We start from the raw sequence: 20529 nt of genomic DNA, 5'->3' as shown, positions 1-20529 counted from the left end.
ATCCTCGACCAGGTCTGGAAGGTTCAAGGGGAGCCAGTTCATAGTCGCAAAGAAAAAGTAGCCAATACTTCAAAAGGCGGGTAAACATCCAACATTACCTCAAAAGGAGAAGCCATTCTTAAAAAAAAAACCTTGAATGTTGAACACGACCATTTACCCTCAGGCCAAGAGCATTATGTGTGGCGAGCCGGCAGCAGCTGGCTTGAATATGGAGACATGACCACCGACAGAGTTGCAACACGACAACCAGCACCCATCCCTCAGTGATAAGGCACATGCTCAGTCATTGTCCGGAACACCACCTGCTATTTGCTCTTAAAACGCGTTGGGATTTTAATTATTTAATACATTGACCTCTGTCATTACCTCATCTCAACATTGAGAATGTACACCATATTGAAAAACCATTTGTTTAATTTAATATTTTGTTTTTCGTTGTAAAATAATAAATGCAATGTTAATAACCCATTATTATTTCAATAGCACCATATAGGATATTTTCTGCTTTTAATGTTTGCCAATGATAATGGTTTACAAATAGCCTACTGTAAAATACATATAGATATAGGCCTAAAGATATATACCGTGTATATATATATGTATATATATACACATATATGTATATATATATATATATATATATATATACACATATACACATAAATTAATATTAAGACCAATTCCAGAACAATGATTGTCAACGGACAACGGAACGCGCCCTGAAGATGTGATAGCTGGTAGGCGGGTCAATCTTATCTAGTCGGTAGGCCTACACTTAATTCCAATTCAATAGTTTTCTCCATTCCTTTTTGCCGCACACTGATGTTTTGTGAGGTTTTGACCGCCTAATTGCGAGGGACACCTGGTCCTGGGTAGAGAGAGATGACAAATGGTCAGCAGGAAGAATGTAGGACGATTTCCGAAGTAGTAAACCTTGCCTCATCTTAATGAAGGCGAGATAAGACTAGCCTACTCGCAGGGCACACATTGGAAATAAATTGGTCAGAAGCTTGGGTCAGTCTGCAGTTCTAAAATATTGTAACCATGACCCTATCAGGTTGATTTTTCGAACTTAAATTGCTGTATTACATAATGTTTTCATACATTTGAACATGTAGGCTACTCTCTATCTCCCCATTCTAATAACTGGAAGTATTCAATCTTTGTATTATTGTGATGATGGGTGGGTGTGGGTGTCAGTTTCTGTCTATGGCAACTTGACGATTTTTACAGTTCTCGCTATTTGGTTCAATAGCACCACCAAGTGACGGAACGTGACTTTGCCACATGTAAATAGTAGATTGTAGAATTGTAAACATTTGCAGTTTATGACATCTTATGATCTAAATAAGTCTGTTAAGTGACATAGAATACAATCTTGTTGATAATTGTTTTCATTTGGGATAGAAAGGCTGTCTGTAACCCCGAAAACAATTGTTACGTTACGATGGATGACTGCAGAGAGATTACATTTTTATTAGGGGTCCGAGCAGCGAAGCTGCTTGGCCCCTATTGTTTCTGTAAGGTTTTTTTTTTTTCTCAAATTCTGTAAAAGTCGATACTGCAGCCTATACCGCAAGAATTTTTCAGGTATGGTTACCAATAACCCCCTCTACTCATAAACCCTAATTGTGGTACTGCACCAAAAGGTGGCGCTATTTTAAAAAATCCTGAATTAGGCTTATTTCTCCTCACCAGATTGACCTGAACTCAAAATTCTTTCAGAATATTAATCTAGAATCAGACGGATCTTTTTCACCCTTGTCTTCTGTTCTTAAAATGTATACTTTTCCCACAATTTCACATTAAAGCTAAACATGAGAAAACGATTTACAGGCTACAAAAATAATCAAAAATTCACCAAAATCGCCACATAAAATCTTTAGTCCAAGCCACACAAAAATCATGGAACAGAATTTGTTTTACTTAGTTCCATTTGAGAAATATTGGCCAATAAAGATTGAGCAGATAGCCCATTTTTCTTACGTAACCATTTTGTTATTGTATAAAAAACGTAAGACTATTATTAGGTGGATACCAATACCCCCCGCTACTAATAAACCCAAATTGTTGTACTGCACCCAACGGTGGCGCTATTTAAAAAAAAATATGAACTAGCCTTATTTCTCCTTACGAGATTGACCTGGACTCAAAATTCTTTCATCATATTAATCTCTAAAATCAGATGCATCTTTTTCAACCTGGTCTTCTGCTCTAAAAATGTTTACTTTTCCCACAATTTCATAGAAAAGTCAAACTTCCATAGTCTTAACCCATTTTGCCTATACAACCATTTTGTTATTGTATAACTACCATACGGCTTTCATTAGGTGGATACCATTAACAGTGCAAATTTTCAGACCTGTACTCTTTTAAGAAAGCCCTTGAAATGTGTGCTAGGAGTTTTCTTGATGTTGTGTGCTTATCAATCGACATTTTCACTATGTGAATGAGGCTGCATGCAGTTCAGGAATGTCAGTGGCTCAACAGGATAATGCCGTATACCGGTGATCATTAGGTTGAGAGTTCTCATCGCCACTCATTTGAGAAACACAACATTTAACCGCACCTGAAATTCATCAGGCAATCAACAATCCGGCCTATTAGTTTCCAAGAATCGCACTGCCAAGACACTGTATGGCATTAAGGGAAACTTCCTCATTAAGCATTTTTCAGTTCAGGTTTATAAGTGGAACATCTTTCCTTAAATATGACAATTATATGTTACTGGGACCAGAAAATAATTACTTTCTCTCCCTTGAAGGTTTCAATGGAGAGAAAGTCATTATTTTCTGGTCCCAGTCTTAATATGCCCTGGATTACAAAAATCCATAAAGTGGATTTATTGCCTGATTCACTTGCTATCACTCCGTTAAAGTAGTCCGGTAAGCGTGTCCGGTTGCTAAGCGACGGGACATGGGTGTTTATTAATGACGTGTTCGCTTATCGTAGTGTCCGCGCACGTCCGAGATAACTGTAAATGAGTAGGCTACTACTAGTACTTTTGCAGGCTGAATGTTAAAATACTTCTTAACTTAGAGAGATGGCAGCTGCAGTAGTTCGCAATTGGACCTTCGAGGATTCCTGGTCACTAAATTCCCGTAAGACCACTCTCTCCCACCAGTCTTGGCTGCGGACTCGCATCCAAATTCCTCTTGTTTGCGGCGGAGCATAGGGTAAATATAAAGATCTGACGAGAAATTGACGTTGCTGCGCTGTCCTCCTTCTTAATTGAAGGAGCAGGCAGAGAAAATCTCTCTCCTGCTGTGCTTTCATTAAAATCAAATTTAAAATCCCCGATAGTGATAAGACATCCATTACTATACTATTCTAAACTGAGTGTATAGGGAACGATTTCGAACACAGCTTCAGAATGCATTCTGACGCATGTCAAACGAAGCCGCATGCCTAATCAAAAACATGCCTATTGGTGAGTTCACGGAACCTCGGACGCTAGCCTTCCGAGTTGCTTTTGACGCCATTCCCGGTCTCTGAGCACTTATAGCGTTCCTGTTCGTCTTTGTGATTGTGCCATGAGTCATGACATTGGCTAGTCGTTGTTTATTGTTAGCTACATAAGCCCCTTTAGCATACCTGCCCGAAAACAAACAACAAACTTTACATTGTATTGCACCAACACCATTCAACAACTCCCGCTAGTTTTCCGCTAAGTCATGTGACATGTCGCATAGGGGGGTTATCACCTGCATTTCTCACGTTTTGATCCCAGAATGCATCCAACGCAACCTGAACGCAACGCATGCTTGTCCGATGTTGGAGACTCTGATACAGAGCAGCGCCATCTACCGCTTGGGGGTCGTCAAAGGATGCGAGAAATGTGCCTTTGTAAAAATGAATATTAGATGTACATTGCTTAGTGTTATTTGAAAATAATAGGTCAGATATCTCAATAGGCCTACTTTTGTTTTGTATTGAATAGTATGATTACTTCGTTTCTAAGAAGTCCTTTGTTTGTGAAGTCCTTAGGGGGCTTTTATTTTGCCTATTAAATTCGCGTATATATAAGGTGATGCACTTCCCGTCGACCTCTTCTGCTTCTACAACCGCGTGTCATAAAGCTGTGGAGATGAGGTACGTTGGCGGTTTCAAACCACATTTAGTGTTGTCTCTATACCTTGTTACAACGTTATTAAAATTGCAATAGATGTTGCAAAATACCCTGAGTAAACGAGACGGACTTACCCCCACACCGCCAGTAAACTATCCTGGGATGTAGTATATGAAGCAACCATGATGGCCCATGCAGGCAGTCAAGTCTTTACGCCGAGGAGAAAAAAATATATATTCACCATATGCTTTATGCAACCACCTTTCGGGATGAGTCGATGAAGAGAAAACATGCACCACGCTGAGAGCTTGATGTGTAACTCCTTATTATCTGAGACGACAACATATTCTTTACTGATCAAGTTATATTACAAGTCCTAACGTTAGTCCAAATTCCCTCGTTCGATCAAATGTTTAGCATGTTCACAATTTGGGAATAAAATATGTCGAAGGGACTTTCCAATAAAGTGTTTAGACTAATCCTGCTGTGCAAATTGTTTTACAGCAGCCAAAGAGTTGGAGACGTTCCGTCTGAAGCTTGTACCGTTGATCAAGCCCATCTGGTAACGTAGCCTTGCTCTAAAGATTATTTACTGGACTAATCGCTCTTAAAACTGTATGGTCTGTGATGAAAAAACATGCACCACGCTGAACTAGTGATGTATAACCCATTAATTTCTGAGGCCTTCAAATGGCAACGACCATTATAGTCACTTGTAAAACTTAAGCTTTTGTAGAAATTGTCAAAAAAACCTTTTTAACGACGGAGGCGAAATGTTAATTTGACATTAAGGTCACTTTCCATCCAGTGTTTTTACTAATCTCTTCATCAATTGTTTCACCACAGCCAAAGATGCAGACATTTTGTGTGAAGCTCGTAACGTCGATCCAGCTGGTCCACAGGTAACGTCCAGCTTATTATATAATAACTATCCCTCTTAAGAAGTGCTATGGTCTGTGATGAAAAAACATGCACCACGCTGAACCAGTGATGTATAACCCATTGCTTTCTGAGGCCTTCAAATGACAACGACCATTATAGTCACTTGTAAAACTTCACATTTTGTAGAAATTGTCAAAATACCCTTGTTGACGACAGAGGCAAAATGTTAATTTGACATTAAGGTCACTTTCCATCCACTGTTTTCACTAATCTCCTCAATTGTTTCACCACAGCCAAAGATGCAGACATTTTGTGTGAAGCCCGTATCGTCGATCCCGCTGGTCCACAGGTAACATCCATCTTATTATATAATAACTATCCCTCTTAAGAAGTGCTATGGTCTGTGATGAAAAAACATGCACCACGCTGAACCAGTGATGTATAACCCATTGCTTTCTGAGGCCTTCAAATGGCAACGACCATTATAGTCACTTGTAAAACTTCAGTTTTGTAGAAATTGTCAAAATACCCTTGTTGACGACAGAGGCAAAATGTTAATTTGACATTAAGGTCACTTTCCATCCACTGTTTTCACTAATCTCAATTGTTTCACCACAGCCAAAGATGCAGACATTTTGTGTGAAGCCCGTATCGTCGATCCCGCTGGTCCACAGGTAACATCCATCTTATTATATAATAACTATCGCTCTTAAGAAGTGCTATGGTCTGTGATGAAAAAACATGCACCACGCTGAACCAGTGATGTATAACCCATTGCTTTCTGAGGCCTTCAAATGGCAACGACCATTATAGTCACTTGTAAAACTTCAGTTTTGTAGAAATTGTCAAAATACCCTTGTTGACGACAGAGGCAAAATATTAATTTGACATTAAGGTTACTTTCCATCCACTGTTTTCACTAATCTCCTCAATTGTTTCACCACAGCCAAAGATGCAGACATTTTGTGTGAAGCCCGTATCGTCGATCCCGCTGGTCCACAGGTAACATCCATCTTATTATATAATAACTATCGCTCTTAAGAAGTGCTATGGTCTGTGATGAAAAAACATGCACCACGCTGAACCAGTGATGTATAACCCATTGCTTTCTGAGGCCTTCAAATGACAACGACCATTATAGTCACTTGTAAAACTTCACCTTTTGTAGAAATTGTCAAAATACCCTTGTTGACGACAGAGGCAAAATGTTAATTTGACATTAAGGTCACTTTCCATCCACTGTTTTCACTAATCTCCTCAATTGTTTCACCACAGCCAAAGATGCAGACATTTTGTGTGAAGCCCGTATCGTCGATCCCGCTGGTCCACAGGTAACATCCATCTTATTATATAATAACTATCGCTCTTAAGAAGTGCTATGGTCTGTGATGAAAAAACATGCACCACGCTGAACCAGTGATGTATAACCCATTGCTTTCTGAGGCCTTCAAATGGCAACGACCATTATATTCACTCGTAAAACTAGATATTTTGTAGAAATTGTCAAAATACCCTTGTTGACAACGGAGGCGAAATGTTAATTTTAGAGATGCACCGATTGCAAAATTCTTGGCCGATACCGATTTCCGGTTTTTAAGGAGGTCTGACCTGCCAAAACCGGTTTTTCCGATACCGATTTTCTAAGAAATAATTATAATCATATAATATGTTGATAGGTTTTCAATGTAGTGAGTCCCCGGGACCCACAGGTGGCGAGTTGGGTGGGTCCCTGAGAAATTCAATGGGTCCCGACTCCCCAGTTTAAAAAATGTGTTTCTTTTTTATTATTATTCTATTTCTTAAATGAAATTAATAGTGTTAAACTCAATACATGAAATTGTCATCTGAAAAGCGCAGCCATTTGTATGTGGTGAGCCACTGCTTCAGAAAAGTTCGCTTTTTTTGGGAGGAACATGTAGAAGGTTGAGGCAATTCTTCTGCAGTGGGCTCATCAGGCTCAGTAGAGGGGGAGGCAGAAGTAGGTACAGGCAATGTTGAGGTACTCTCTCTAGGCTGATCAGAGTCAGGGAGGAGTGCAGAGGTAGTGGGGACAGAAAATGCAGCTGCAATAGTTTGCTGACCTGCAATAGGTTTCATCTTTTTCTTTGGTGGTATTTTTGCGTTCTCTCTTCTCTGCCTGTTTCTCGAGAAAAACGGGATCTCGTTGGAAGCGCGATGTATGCGCAGGCGCCGTTTGGGCATAACAATATGTAGGCTGCCGTTCAATGTAGTTTTCATCACCACCACCGGATTATGTTTCATTTATTTCATTACAGCACGTCCCCTAAACGTTACAACATAATCGACACGAATGAGCACAGCATCGAGCAGTGGAAACGTGGGTTTATTTACTATGAAGTTTGTATTTTTAATTGTTGAAATGAAATCAGCGGTGACGAGCTAGTTGTTTTGGTAGCGGCTAAATTAGCATGTCGCGATACTTTGAACAGGGGATCACGTCTGCGCCGAGTAGATGCGCAGAGGGTTGAAACAGTGCTTGTCTGGTCTGCTCACAAGAAGGTTTCTTTGGCCAGTTACTGTGATTAAACACGAGTTGTTTAATGTTCACAATGTATCGTTTTTCATGGGGAAAATTAGATGCGTCCCCGGGACGCATGGATAGTGAGTTTAGTGCGTCCTTTCAGATTTGAATGCGTCAGGGACGCAGGACGCGTACCTAGCAACATGATCCCCCACGGCTTATTTTTGACTTGCAAGCATTACAAACAGCGTGTTTTGGGTCGTCCTGGCACACAGTGAAATAAGTCCAAATCAGCGACATGTTTTTCTTCCCGCGCTCTGGGCGCCTTGAGCTGCTACGCACCGCGCATGCGGGTGAGTTTGATCGGCCGAAAACCGGAAATTACGACAGTGACCGGCAGGTCACCGATTGTGGCCGATTGGATACAAAACCGGCTTTTTTAATCGGCGGCCGGTTGATCGGTGCATCTCTAGTTAATTTCACATCAAGGTCACTTTCCATCCAGTGTTTTTACTAATCTCTTCATAAATTGTTTCACCACAGCCAAAGATGCTGACATTTTGTGTGAAGCTTGTATCGTCGGTCCAGCTGGTCCACAGGTAACATCCATCTTATTATATAATAACTATCCCTCTTAAGAAGTGCTATGGTCTGTGATGAAAAAACATGCACCACGCTGAACCAGTGATGTATAACCCATTGCTTTCTGAGGCCTTCAAATGGCAACGACCATTATAGTCACTTGTAAAACTTCACCTTTTGTAGAAATTGTCAAAATACCCTTGTTGACGACAGAGGCGAAATGTTAATTTGACATTAAGGTCACTTTCAATCCACTGTTTTCACTAATCTCCTCAATTGTTTCACCACAGCCAAAGATGCAGACATTTTGTGTGAAGCCCGTATCGTCGATCCCGCTGGTCCACAGGTAACACCCATCTTATTATATAATAACTATCCCTCTTAAGAAGTGCTATGGTCTGTGATGAAAAAACATGCACCACGCTGAACCAGTGATGTATAACCCATTGCTTTCTGAGGCCTTCAAATGGCAACGACCATTATAGTCACTTGTAAAACTTCAGTTTTGTAGAAATTGTCAAAATACCCTTGTTGACGACAGAGGCAAAATATTAATTTGACATTAAGGTTACTTTCCATCCACTGTTTTCACTAATCTCCTCAATTGTTTCACCACAGCCAAAGATGCAGACATTTTGTGTGAAGCCCGTATCGTCGATCCCGCTGGTCCACAGGTAACATCCATCTTATTATATAATAACTATCGCTCTTAAGAAGTGCTATGGTCTGTGATGAAAAAACATGCACCACGCTGAACCAGTGATGTATAACCCATTGCTTTCTGAGGCCTTCAAATGGCAACGACCATTATAGTCACTTGTAAAACTTCAGTTTTGTAGAAATTGTCAAAATACCCTTGTTGACTACAGAGGCAAAATGTTAATTTGACATTAAGGTCACTTTCCATCCAGTGTTTTTACTAATCTCTTCATAAATTGTTTCACCACAGCCAAAGATGCAGACATTTTGTGTGAAGCCCGTATCGTCGATCCCGCTGGTCCACAGGTAACATCCATCTTATTATATAATAACTATCGCTCTTAAGAAGTGCTATGGTCTGTGATGAAAAAACATGCACCACGCTGAACCAGTGATGTATAACCCATTGCTTTCTGAGGCCTTCAAATGGCAACGACCATTATATTCACTCGTAAAACTAGATATTTTGTAGAAATTGTCAAAATACCCTTGTTGACAACGGAGGCGAAATGTTAATTTCACATCAAGGTCACTTTCCATCCAGTGTTTTTACTAATCTCTTCATAAATTGTTTCACCACAGCCAAAGATGCTGACATTTTGTGTGAAGCTTGTATCGTCGGTCCAGCTGGTCCACAGGTAACATCCATCTTATTATATAATAACTATCCCTCTTAAGAAGTGCTATGGTCTGTGATGAAAAAACATGCACCACGCTGAACCAGTGATGTATAACCCATTGCTTTCTGAGGCCTTCAAATGGCAACGACCATTATAGTCACTTGTAAAACTTCACCTTTTGTAGAAATTGTCAAAATACCCTTGTTGACGACAGAGGCGAAATGTTAATTTGACATTAAGGTCACTTTCAATCCACTGTTTTCACTAATCTCCTCAATTGTTTCACCACAGCCAAAGATGCAGACATTTTGTGTGAAGCCCGTATCGTCGATCCCGCTGGTCCACAGGTAACACCCATCTTATTATATAATAACTATCCCTCTTAAGAAGTGCTATGGTCTGTGATGAAAAAACATGCACCACGCTGAACCAGTGATGTATAACCCATTGCTTTCTGAGGCCTTCAAATGGCAACGACCATTATAGTCACTTGTAAAACTTCAGTTTTGTAGAAATTGTCAAAATACCCTTGTTGACGACAGAGGCAAAATATTAATTTGACATTAAGGTTACTTTCCATCCACTGTTTTCACTAATCTCCTCAATTGTTTCACCACAGCCAAAGATGCAGACATTTTGTGTGAAGCCCGTATCGTCGATCCCGCTGGTCCACAGGTAACATCCATCTTATTATATAATAACTATCGCTCTTAAGAAGTGCTATGGTCTGTGATGAAAAAACATGCACCACGCTGAACCAGTGATGTATAACCCATTGCTTTCTGAGGCCTTCAAATGGCAACGACCATTATAGTCACTTGTAAAACTTCAGTTTTGTAGAAATTGTCAAAATACCCTTGTTGACTACAGAGGCAAAATGTTAATTTGACATTAAGGTCACTTTCCATCCAGTGTTTTTACTAATCTCTTCATAAATTGTTTCACCACAGCCAAAGATGCTGACATTTTGTGTGAGGCTCGCATCGTCGATCCAGCTGTTCCACAGGTAATGTCCAGCTGATACATATAGTATAATTATCACTCTTGGTATGGTCTGTTCTGTGATGAAAAAACATACACCACACTGAACGAGTGATGGATAACCCTACAACCTCCTGAGACCAACCATGATTAATCAGCTGCTGATCAAATTAGAATAATTTCACATATTTGCAAGGTCAAAACTGGCAGTAATTTATACTAATACAAATGTGTATTTTGAATGCCAAATTATCTTTAGATAGAAAAATTTAATTATTTTATTCACCCCAGGAGACAATCCAGTGATGACCATAGAGTGCTAGATGGATAAGATGCCGGATCTCTTACTAATACCATTAAAAATGATTGTAAACCTGCATTTGTTTTAAAACACGATGACTAGTCTGATGAATAAACATGCATCCTTGTGAACAACTGTATAACCATACATATTCTGAGACCAACTGGATATGGTAGTCAAAATGTTGTAACTTATTTGGATGTACCACATTTGTATCCTCCCAAGAGTTTTGGATTGTATTTTAAAGCAAGCGTTTACCCTTCCACTTTCAAGGTTGTTCGGACCTGGCAATTGTAGAACATCATGCTGGTTCTACAGACACGGAAGGCACAAAGCACTGCAGACGGAAGGTATAATATGCATTCAATATAATTATGTTGGTCCACATCCATGACTTGGTATTAATGTTATTCCCTCTATTTATTTCACAGAACCTACCAGTTCCTGAGGCAAGTTTTATCCAGCCGGCAGAGGGTTGTCATGGAGCTGATTGTCAAATACACAATATTTGTATTTTGTACTGCAGAAACTGCATTTTAGGGCTGGCTGTTTTCTGAACTTGACATTGCCAAATGTGAACAATAAAATGTTGTTGAAAAACGGGAATTGTTTGGCTGTTATGGTAATATTATTTAACTTGAATTAATTTACAATTAGGAGGTCATCCATACAGAAACTATTCCATCATGGTCATATGCATATATATACTATACAAATATATTTAACTGTAATATTGATAATGCATTAATTCGATACGCATGTGTTACTGGACAATAGATATTACTTTTTTTTTATTACGTTTTACCAATCTCGGTCACCTGGCTGTCAAACTATCTGGAGAACTATGTTAATTTAAAATCCAAACGATAAACTCTTAACGCCTCGACGATAGCCTCAAAGAGGCGGCATTTAAACACAAGTTGAACGCAGAATACGTGAAGAACTCAATGAAACCGGAAGGTATGTGGGCAGAAACTAACTCCTGTCCGGGTTGACCGTAACTCCTGCCGGCTGCTTCTACCCTTCGCTTAAAACTACCTTGCCAAACGAAACTATTTTAGTTCGTTTGCACGAAATTGGAAGTGGGAAATGCGATGCGTATTAGTTTGACGTAAAACAAATCTGATATAAGGTAAGGGTTTATGCTAAAGCTGGTTCATACTAAAAAGCTAATGTTGACAATCGGGAGCTAGCTTAGTGCAATGCTAATTTAGCTCCGGTAATTGCCATAAAGCGAAAATAAGGCATTTAAAGTGAAATCCAGTGTTTCTTAGTGCGCCCCTTGTTTATTTGAATCCCCTGTTAATTTGAACTTTATCGACGAATCGGGTGCCAGTAACGTTACATCTGTCCGGGACATCGAGTCCTCTAACCTGTCGCATTGTTTTGGCTAGTTGTTTTACATTCGGCTTATTTTCATTTCAGTATTCATGGCGCTTAATTATGATGACATGCAATGCAATACTTACATGTACAACGCCAAACCGCTTTGATCAATATTTAATTCCCCGATTGGTTTGACCTTTGTAACTCTGCTAGCTTTGGCATGGCAAACATGCAATTGAAACCATAGCACGCAAGCTTTGTAAAGACATGACAATTAAAAAAAAAAAGTCTTAAGGCCCTGACCAAATGTATTTCTAATATTAAAGGTTAACTCTGATGTGGGTCTTTCAGAGGGGGAAGGATGCAGCAGAAGAGAAACATCCCAATCATAGAATGGGAGGATCTGGACAAAAGAAAATTCTACTCCTTTGGGGTGTTCATGACTATGTCCATCCGGGCCACTGTCTACCCTGCCACACTCATCCGTACCCGGCTGCAGGTCCAGAAGGGCAAATCCCTTTACAGTGGCACCTTCGACGCCTTCTTTAAGATTCTCAAAAGAGAAGGTGTGCGGGGTCTGTATCGTGGCTTCATGGTCAACTCCTTCACACTGATCTCAGGCCAGGCCTACATCACCACCTACGAACTGGTGAGGAAGTACGTCTCTAACTATTCCAGTGACAACACGTTGAAGTCATTGGTCGCCGGCGGCTCGGCCTCCCTGGTGGCGCAGAGCATCACTGTGCCAATAGACGTGGTCTCCCAGCAGCTGATGATGCAGGGCCAGGAGGGGCACCCCACCCGCTTCCAGCTGGAGGCCAAGGTTCGGGAGGGCATGTCCAAGAGGATGTTTGGCCAAACCAGGGACATCATCTCACAGATTTTTGCTGCTGATGGATTCCGGGGCTTCTACAGGGGATACGTGGCTTCCCTGCTCACTTACATCCCAAATAGTGCTGTCTGGTGGCCTTTTTACCATTTTTATGCTGGTAAGCATTATAGTTGTTAATGTATAATAATAGTAATAATAGCGTAGAAATATGTTAATCCAATACACTTCCATAAGACACAAACAATAAATACATGTCTTTGTTTAACAGAACAGCTTTCCAAGTGGGCCCCCACCGACTGCCCTCACCTACTACTGCAGGCCGTGGCTGGGCCACTAGCTGCTGCCACTGCCTCTACTGTCACCAACCCAATGGATGTGGTCAGAGCCAGAGTGCAGGTAGGGGCGTCTGTGACTTTCGAGGGATTGATGGTCAACAGACCCATTTCACAATGGGCGTCATCATGCGACAGACAAAGGTGTCTCTTATAAGTCTGTTCCTTTTATTTACCAGGGCACTGGTAGAAGGGTGAAATAGTGAAGGTAATAGGCCTTTCACACATGAACTCTGCATCATCTTTGGAGAATCGTGTCCGGAAATGATCCAGAGTTGCCCTTTCACACATGCAACCCACAGCTGGAGATAAGATGCATCAGTCGTGTTTACACATATCGAAAATACTACATAAATACCGTTGCCATAAGGCAACGGTATGCAACGGTATGCAACGGTATGCAACGGTATGCAACAGAAGTAGCTGTGTATGTTTTTAACACATCGAAGATCGTGTATGAGGCTGCCTACTCTGTAATGCTGACTCTTTTTGCGGTGATATCAACACTTAATTTATTTGGACATAGGCGCAATATCAACAGAGTGTGGAAAGTAGAACACAAAATACAGGCAAGAGAAAAGTATGCAGCAGCTACATTTGCATGATGGAAACTTTATCAACATGTCAGCAATGCGCCCGCTCGCTTGTGTGAAATCTCCATCTTTCTGATACTCCAAACTTTACCCTAGGGGCCTACCCGGTCAAACTCCGGAGGGGCTGATTCGGCGAATATCCGTCTTGAAGTGCATGTGGTTATGGGCTATAACTCTACTTTCAGGGCCCTGGAACATAAAAAGAGCAGACCCTTATACGTGTTATAAGAGACACCTGTTTTTGTCCCACGATGAGACCTATTTGGAAATTAGGCAAAGCAAGCTATATATATATATTTATTATGCAGGCATCCGGAGCTCAGTATTTTGGCCTTGCATCACTGCAAATACATAAAATGCAGTACTGTTTCTGCTCATAAAGTGGCATTGTTGTACGTCCACTAGGTGGAAGGCAGGTCATCCATCGTGGAGACCTTCAAACAGCTGATCGCAGAGGAGGGCGCTTGGGGGATGTCCAAAGGGCTCTCGGCCCGAATCATTTCCTCGGCGCCCACCGCTATTGTGATGGTGGTGGGCTACGAGACGCTAAAGAAAGTGAGCCTACGTCCCGAGCTGGTGGACTCAAGACACTGGTAGAACCCACGCAGGACCCCACATGGTTGTAGTCTGCGCCCGATCCAGGGCCCACTGCCCTGTTTAAAACACTCTACATCTGATCAACCTCAATGGAGATGAGGAACACTGGATGATGTCCACATTGGGACCAACATGATTCCTCTGTCTTTGTAAATGGAGGATATGGATGGGCATTTGATTTTGTAGTAGGTAGATAAGAGGACTGTTTTTATGAAGGTGTGTGCAATATGGAACCTTGTGTACCCATTTTTCCCTCCAAACTTGCCTGTAAAATGTGCTAACTTCTAGTTGTTCACAACATTTTTTAAATGATAATCCAGGTTCAGACCCTCTCTTAGCCTGTTTTTTCTCTTGGTTTTTTTTAGCCTGTTTTACAAGTGCTAAGCTAACAAACATATTGGACACTGAATGATATCCAATGCTTGGCCACCAATTCTTTAATAATTGTTATGAACAGAAGGGAAGCAACCAAACACATTAATTTATTTATTTAAAATGTTTACCATTAGGAGATGTAGAATACTTTGTTTGGTTGTTTTCTACCTCATAGCATGCTAGCTCAGGGACAATTTCAAAATTGTGCAGAGAAAAAGGCCTGCTTGTAGAAGGTGTGTTTTGTGTGCCATTTGATTACCTGACTAAAAGTGGTTATATTAAAGTGTTTTTTTTGTTGGTATACTGGTCCACCAGCCAACTTGGTGTGAGGGTAGAATATTATTCACATTCACTGGAAACTATGCTCTTTACCTTTACTGACGCAGTAAATCATTGTGCAATCTTACCATGTTTGAATTATATTTCAGCATAAAATTTGATTGTACAGTTGATAATGGCTATGTGTTAAGTTATTGTAAAGGAGGGGATTAAGTTAACACTAATTATTTTAGTTTTTGTCTATTCATGATTTACCATGAAATATATGTGATTGGATCAAATTATATTGAATTACTTTGTTATCAACGTTTTTTGAGGTTTTGGGCCTCTGTAGAGAAGACATGGCTGTAAGCAACGTGTTGCATTCAGCAGGAAGCATCCTCATCCTCACATTTAAATGGGAAAGATGTATATTCATCATGATTGACTAACAAATACGGCTGTTGTCAAATGTAGCAAAATATGCAAATGAGCTAATATTCCAATCAAATAGAAAATGACAGGCTGTTCAAATGACAATATTGAAAAGGAAATCATACTTTTTAGCTCCTTAATATCAACCATTCCTCATTCAATGGAAATTTTCCTATGTAATTTTATTTGCATTAATGTGACTTGTGCCGAACACTTTTTTGTTGTTAATAAAATATCTCAAATGGTAACTTGAGCAAGGTGTTTTTCATTTTAGTGTTGCCAATTTGAATTGAAATGTATCATAAATTATTACTTTCTGAAGGTATAACTTTAACCTATGTTTGCAATGAATTAAATTCAAATTTAATTAGGTTGTAATGGAAAATGTGTCAAAATAGTGCCCACTCCCAACTGAAAGTTCTTGATTGAAACCCTTTAGTTTTTAAACTGATGTTTAACAGTCACCATCTTCGCAATTAATTTCATATGGTATATACACCATTGCATATACAATGTATATATTGTATATATTAGAAGCAGTCGAGCAGGCGGAGTCACGCTTGCGTCACAGCGTGCTGGTCGGCCCAGTGGCATCTTGACGAGCAGGGCTTGGTAGCGTTGCAACCACACGCTACGACAAAGCCCTGGGCAAAGACAGACGCCGATTGGTCCAAGAGGAAGTGAGAACTGGCGTGGAGGAACTGCGTGCTAGCCAGATGGTGGGGATGCGACAGCAAGGCGCATGGACGAGATGGGAACAGGCAGTGGACCGCAAGATCTCCTGGTCTGAGCTTTGGCAAGCTGAGCCTTACCGGATCAAGTTCCTGATTGCGTCCGTCTATGACGCCTTACCCAGCCCATCCAACCTCTTCTGCTGGGGCAAGGTTGACGCACCATCATGTCCTTTGTGCCTCAGAATGGGAACGCTCGAGCACATCCTCAGCTGTTGCTCCAAAGCCCTGGGAGAAGGACGCTACACTTGGCGCCACGACCGGGTGCTGAAGGCGATAGCAGAAACCATCTTCACCAGCATCACCCAGAACAAGCCTCTCCGACCAGCAAGGCAGGCGATTGCTTTCAATCGAGCAGGGGAGAAGCCTAAGCCCAAGCCAAGGGGGGCAGCGGAACTCCTTGGAACCGCACCGGACTGGCAGATGAAGGCCGACCTGGGGAAGCAGCTCAGATTCCCAGAGCACATCGTGGAAACCACCCTGAGACCAGACATAGTTCTGTTCTCAGATTCAACCAAACAGGTGGTCCTACTGGAGCTGACAGTTCCCTGGGAGGAGCGCATGGAAGAGGCCAATGAGAGGAAGCGTGCCAAGTATGCCAACTTAGTGGAGGGGTGCCGCAGACGGGGGTGGCGTGCCCGGTGTGTGCCAATAGAGGTGGGCTGTAGAGGCTTTGCAGCGCGATCAAAGCATACAGCATGCTTGGAGTCACAGGTGCACGTCAGAGAAAGGCCATCAAGACCACCACAGAGGCAGCCGAGAAGGCCTCTCGAGGGCTGTGGATCAAGAGGGGCGATCCGTGGGTACATGCTACTTAGACACAAGTTGGGACTTGATCAATCCCGGCTGGGTCGCCTGGTTGAGGGTGTATGATGTTGCGAGACCCGAAACACCCAATGACCCCAGGTTCCATCACTGATGATGTGTCTAAGTGCATCAATAGATGTATTTTAAACTATTATATATAGTATATATAATAGTATATATACCTACATTGTATATATACAATGTAGGGTGATATCAGGTAAAATGGGCCATTTAAGGTTTGGGGGTCCCACCCCCTCTGGAATTTAGAGCCAAATGACTGCAAAGGATTTCAAACTGTTGACATAACTGTGATTGAAAAATAACAGGTGATTTGATTGGTTTATGGTTGCTATGATGGGTGGGGCAATGATTAAAATCTAAACTGCACCAGAAAGCTGAATGCTAAGTAGCCTGGCATACCAAATCGAACTAAACTATTATAAGGATGATACATCTATTAAAAACAAAGTTTGGTAGTTAGTTTGGTATCTGAAGTTCATATTTTTTGGAAAAGTGATGTTTATCTTGGCGGCCCAATTTGCCTTAACCCAATAAGATAAAATGGGCCACATGGTTTCAGCTAAAATGGGCCATCCTCTGTGTATCACTCACAAATAAACATACACACATGTGCATGACATTTGGTTAAACTAAAACATGTATGTTTATTGTAATGTGAAATTAGCGCAACTCAAAGTAGGCTAGCTTCCTATGTGAACTACTTTTGCTGTGTTTGTGTAACTTGTTACATATGACTGGGTTGTAGCTTTTGTGTAGTGAAGCTTTATTTGTTCTTGTGGTTTTAATGGCACTATGAATATGTTTGTTTAATGCAGTTTAAATGTTATGTGGCTGTATAAGCAATTGTGTTTTAAAATTAAGTTGTAGACATTCCTCCAGTCATAGACATCAGTGTGGTAACAGTGTATGGCCTTTTGTCCTCTGGTTTGATTAAAACATGAATTAATGAATTAGTCCATCACACACACACACACACACACACACACACACACACACACACACACACACACACACACACACACACACACACACACACACACACACACACACACACACACACACACACACACACACCTGACATCAGTTCACTGATCTGTGCTTTTTCTTGCTGTTGTTTTAACGGCACTATGAATATGTTTGTTTAATGCAGTTTAAATGTTATGTGGCTGTATAAGCAATTGTTTTTTACAATTAAAATTGATGATAAATGACTATGTCCCTTTGCAGTTTGACCTGGCCTATCTTACCTGAACAGCTGGCCTATTTAACCGAAACTGCTCATGCAAAAAAAGTTGGCACAGCTGATGTTCCAAGAACTGTAGGGCCTTAATAATTATATAATTTCCACACAAAGTTATCAGAAAGTTATTATTAATCATAAAACACATGGAAAAGGCACATATGCTATTGTGGTATTGTCCCAAGCAATTTCCTCAAAACTGGCCCAATTTAGCTGATATCACCCTATACATACACATATATACAAAACCGTTAGTTCCGTTTCTATTTGAATCCACCCTGGGACCTGGTTTCAGAAAAGTGCCTTTTCGGGCAAACGCACAAGACATGCGGTTCCACCAAAAAATCAGCTCCATGTGGACGGGGCCTTAGTTTGTGTGGAGTTTGTAGTAACCGTTGGTTAATATTCCTACCTACCGTTCTGAATTGATTACAGTTGGTTGATAAACAGTTGGATTAGATACCGCCTCCGCCTTGAACGTTATATTGGTGTCAGAAGTGGGATGTACTGTCCTCACTGCGACAAGTAGAGGTTTCCCCTCTGCCGGGAGCTGTAGGCAGTGGATGTGGCGGGGTGGAGACAGCAGCAGGAGCAAGACACCGACCTACAGCCTGTACTGCTTTGGGTGGAGGCACAGGTGCTATCACCGTGGGAAGAGGTGACCGTGTTTTCAACAACAACCAAGGGGCTGTGGTCCAAGTTTGCAGCGCCTCCGCTAGAGCTTCTAGTGGGGTCAGTGAGGAGGGACGATGAGGACTTTTGCTGCCGCTGTGACGCCTGTACAGCACGGATAGGTCCCCCTGGTTGTTCACGTGCTCCGCTCCAACAGTTTCCAGTGGGGGACACCAATGGAAAGAGTGGCGGTGGATGTAGTGGGTCCGTTGCCTCGCTCAGACAGTGGTAACCACCAGTGGCGTTGCTTGGCAGTGCCGGCGGCAAGGTGGGGCACTTTGGCATTTGTGGGCCGTGCCCCCCCCTAGCGGCCATTGGTGCCCCCCCTAGCACAGTCGGGCACAAAAAAATAATTATAATTAGTTAGTTATAATTATTACTATTATAATGAATGTGCAAACTGTAACTTCAATGAAATTCAAGAAATACAAGAAAAAAAAAGGGGAAATCGCATAATTTTGGTTGTACATGCCAGGTTCGGTGACGGTCAATGCTCATTGGTTGCTGAGTAAACTTGTTACATTTGCGCGCAAGAATCCAAATGCTGCTAGTTTGAAACGGAAATAGTGTCGCTGCATTTGATCAGTTTACATTTTAGGCCTGACCAGTCGCATTCGACTGAGGTGGAATCTGAGTTCGAAGTTGCTAAAGAGTTTTTAATGTCAAAAAAGCAAGAGATGATTTTTTCGGAACACAGACGCACAATGCTACACGAGAGAAAGGCCAGGTTGGTGCAACTTGCATTCGTGAAAGACTTAACACGCAAATGCGCAAACGAATGAAAGGACAGAATACTCAGACTTTTCAGCAGTATGCCTACTCGTCGCCTGCAACTCTTCTGACGGTAAGCCTTTGGTTTATTTCAGTTCTTGCCAGCCCTGGCTTTCATTATAAGGCTTACTAAGCAGGTGGATTGTTGATTGATGTTTGCTGGGTCCATTTGCATTTGTGTTTTGTATGCTACGTGACTGCAGTATGGCGTTGTGTCAGTTCTGCCTGTTGCGTGGTTACTTGTTAACCGAATGCAGTGCTTCTGTCAGCGGTCCCGAGTTGTCCAGGGATGTTTTTAATGAGGGTGGACTGGAGGCTGTTCTCCAATGTTTATAACCCTGATGTTGTCCAGGGGTGTTTTTGGAGTGTGGAGGCGGTTGTCTAATGTCTATAACCAGTGGCAGGCCTTGTGTTTTTTTTTTTTAAAGTGCATAAACTGTTGAGCGGTAAAAAAAACAACTATTGTCTGACTTATCATACCTATTGCATTTATTAACGCGTTTAGCGCCCTCCGCCTTAGGCCTATCGTCTTTGCGTGTGAATGTGTAAACTGGCTGCATCCATAGCCTCAACAACAAGAATAACCTATTGTAGATAATAATACAAATACTACTACTGTTAATAAGTTATAATGATAATAATAAATAATTCGCCTATTGCTAGGAAAGAAAAACTTGTGCATTTCTGCTGTTTTTGACTCCACTGGGTTAAAATATTTCTCAAACGACAGTGCCCGTCTCTGGCGCCGACTCTGGGCGTTGGGTCAATAGAGGGCGCTAGGGCGCCGCCCCTCCGTGAAATATTCACTTGAATAGGCCTATATCTGCCAACTATTAATCAACTATTATCAATACAAAATAAATCAACAAAAATACATAGCGTATATCCTCGTTTAATTGTGTCAGATACTTGTCACTGCCAGT

General features: G+C 41.4%; 1 protein-coding gene and 1 long non-coding RNA gene across 7 annotated transcripts; both read left to right on the top strand.

The window, feature by feature from the left end:
• The first annotated feature begins 3241 nt into the window (after positions 1 to 3241).
• On the top strand, positions 3242 to 11222 carry LOC115559057 (uncharacterized). 5 transcript variants are annotated; one of them, XR_003979411.1, is made up of 17 exons: positions 3242 to 4092; positions 4574 to 4631; positions 4916 to 4971; positions 5245 to 5300; positions 5570 to 5625; positions 5898 to 5953; positions 6227 to 6282; positions 7977 to 8032; positions 8306 to 8361; positions 8634 to 8689; positions 8965 to 9020; positions 9297 to 9352; positions 9626 to 9681; positions 9954 to 10009; positions 10285 to 10340; positions 10890 to 10966; positions 11048 to 11222. It is a non-coding gene; the product is annotated as an uncharacterized LOC115559057 (long non-coding RNA). The 5 variants fall into 5 exon arrangements; XR_003979414.1 differs by lacking the exon at positions 7977 to 8032; XR_003979412.1 differs by lacking the exon at positions 8965 to 9020.
• Positions 11223 to 11550: 328 nt separating this feature from the next.
• LOC115559000 (solute carrier family 25 member 44) lies at positions 11551 to 15617 on the top strand. 2 transcript variants are annotated; one of them, XM_030377588.1, is made up of 4 exons: positions 11551 to 11748; positions 12294 to 12931; positions 13043 to 13170; positions 14105 to 15617. In XM_030377588.1, exons 2-4 carry the CDS (start codon positions 12304 to 12306, stop codon positions 14294 to 14296), a joined length of 948 nt encoding a protein of 315 aa, XP_030233448.1. In that variant the 5' UTR covers positions 11551 to 11748; positions 12294 to 12303; the 3' UTR covers positions 14297 to 15617. The 2 variants fall into 2 exon arrangements, with proteins under 2 accessions (XP_030233448.1, XP_030233449.1); XM_030377589.1 differs by having other exon boundaries at positions 11567 to 11748; positions 12269 to 12931.
• The last annotated feature ends 4912 nt before the right edge of the window (positions 15618 to 20529 follow it).

Source organism: Gadus morhua, chromosome 14, assembly GCF_902167405.1.
Source record: "Gadus morhua chromosome 14, gadMor3.0, whole genome shotgun sequence".
NCBI classification, from domain to species: Eukaryota; Metazoa; Chordata; class Actinopteri; order Gadiformes; family Gadidae; genus Gadus; species Gadus morhua.
Note: the sequence above shows the minus strand (reverse complement) of the source record. Positions and strands in the feature narration are given on the sequence as shown.

Coding starts and splice junctions, on each gene's coding strand:
- LOC115559000 (XM_030377588.1), top strand. CDS start 12,304: ATGCAGCAGAAGAGAAACATCCCAATCATAGAATGGGAGGATCTGGAC. Junction 12,932..13,042: donor TTTTTACCATTTTTATGCTG/GTAAGCATTATA, acceptor TTTGTTTAACAG/AACAGCTTTCCAAGTGGGCC. Junction 13,171..14,104: donor TGGTCAGAGCCAGAGTGCAG/GTAGGGGCGTCT, acceptor TACGTCCACTAG/GTGGAAGGCAGGTCATCCAT.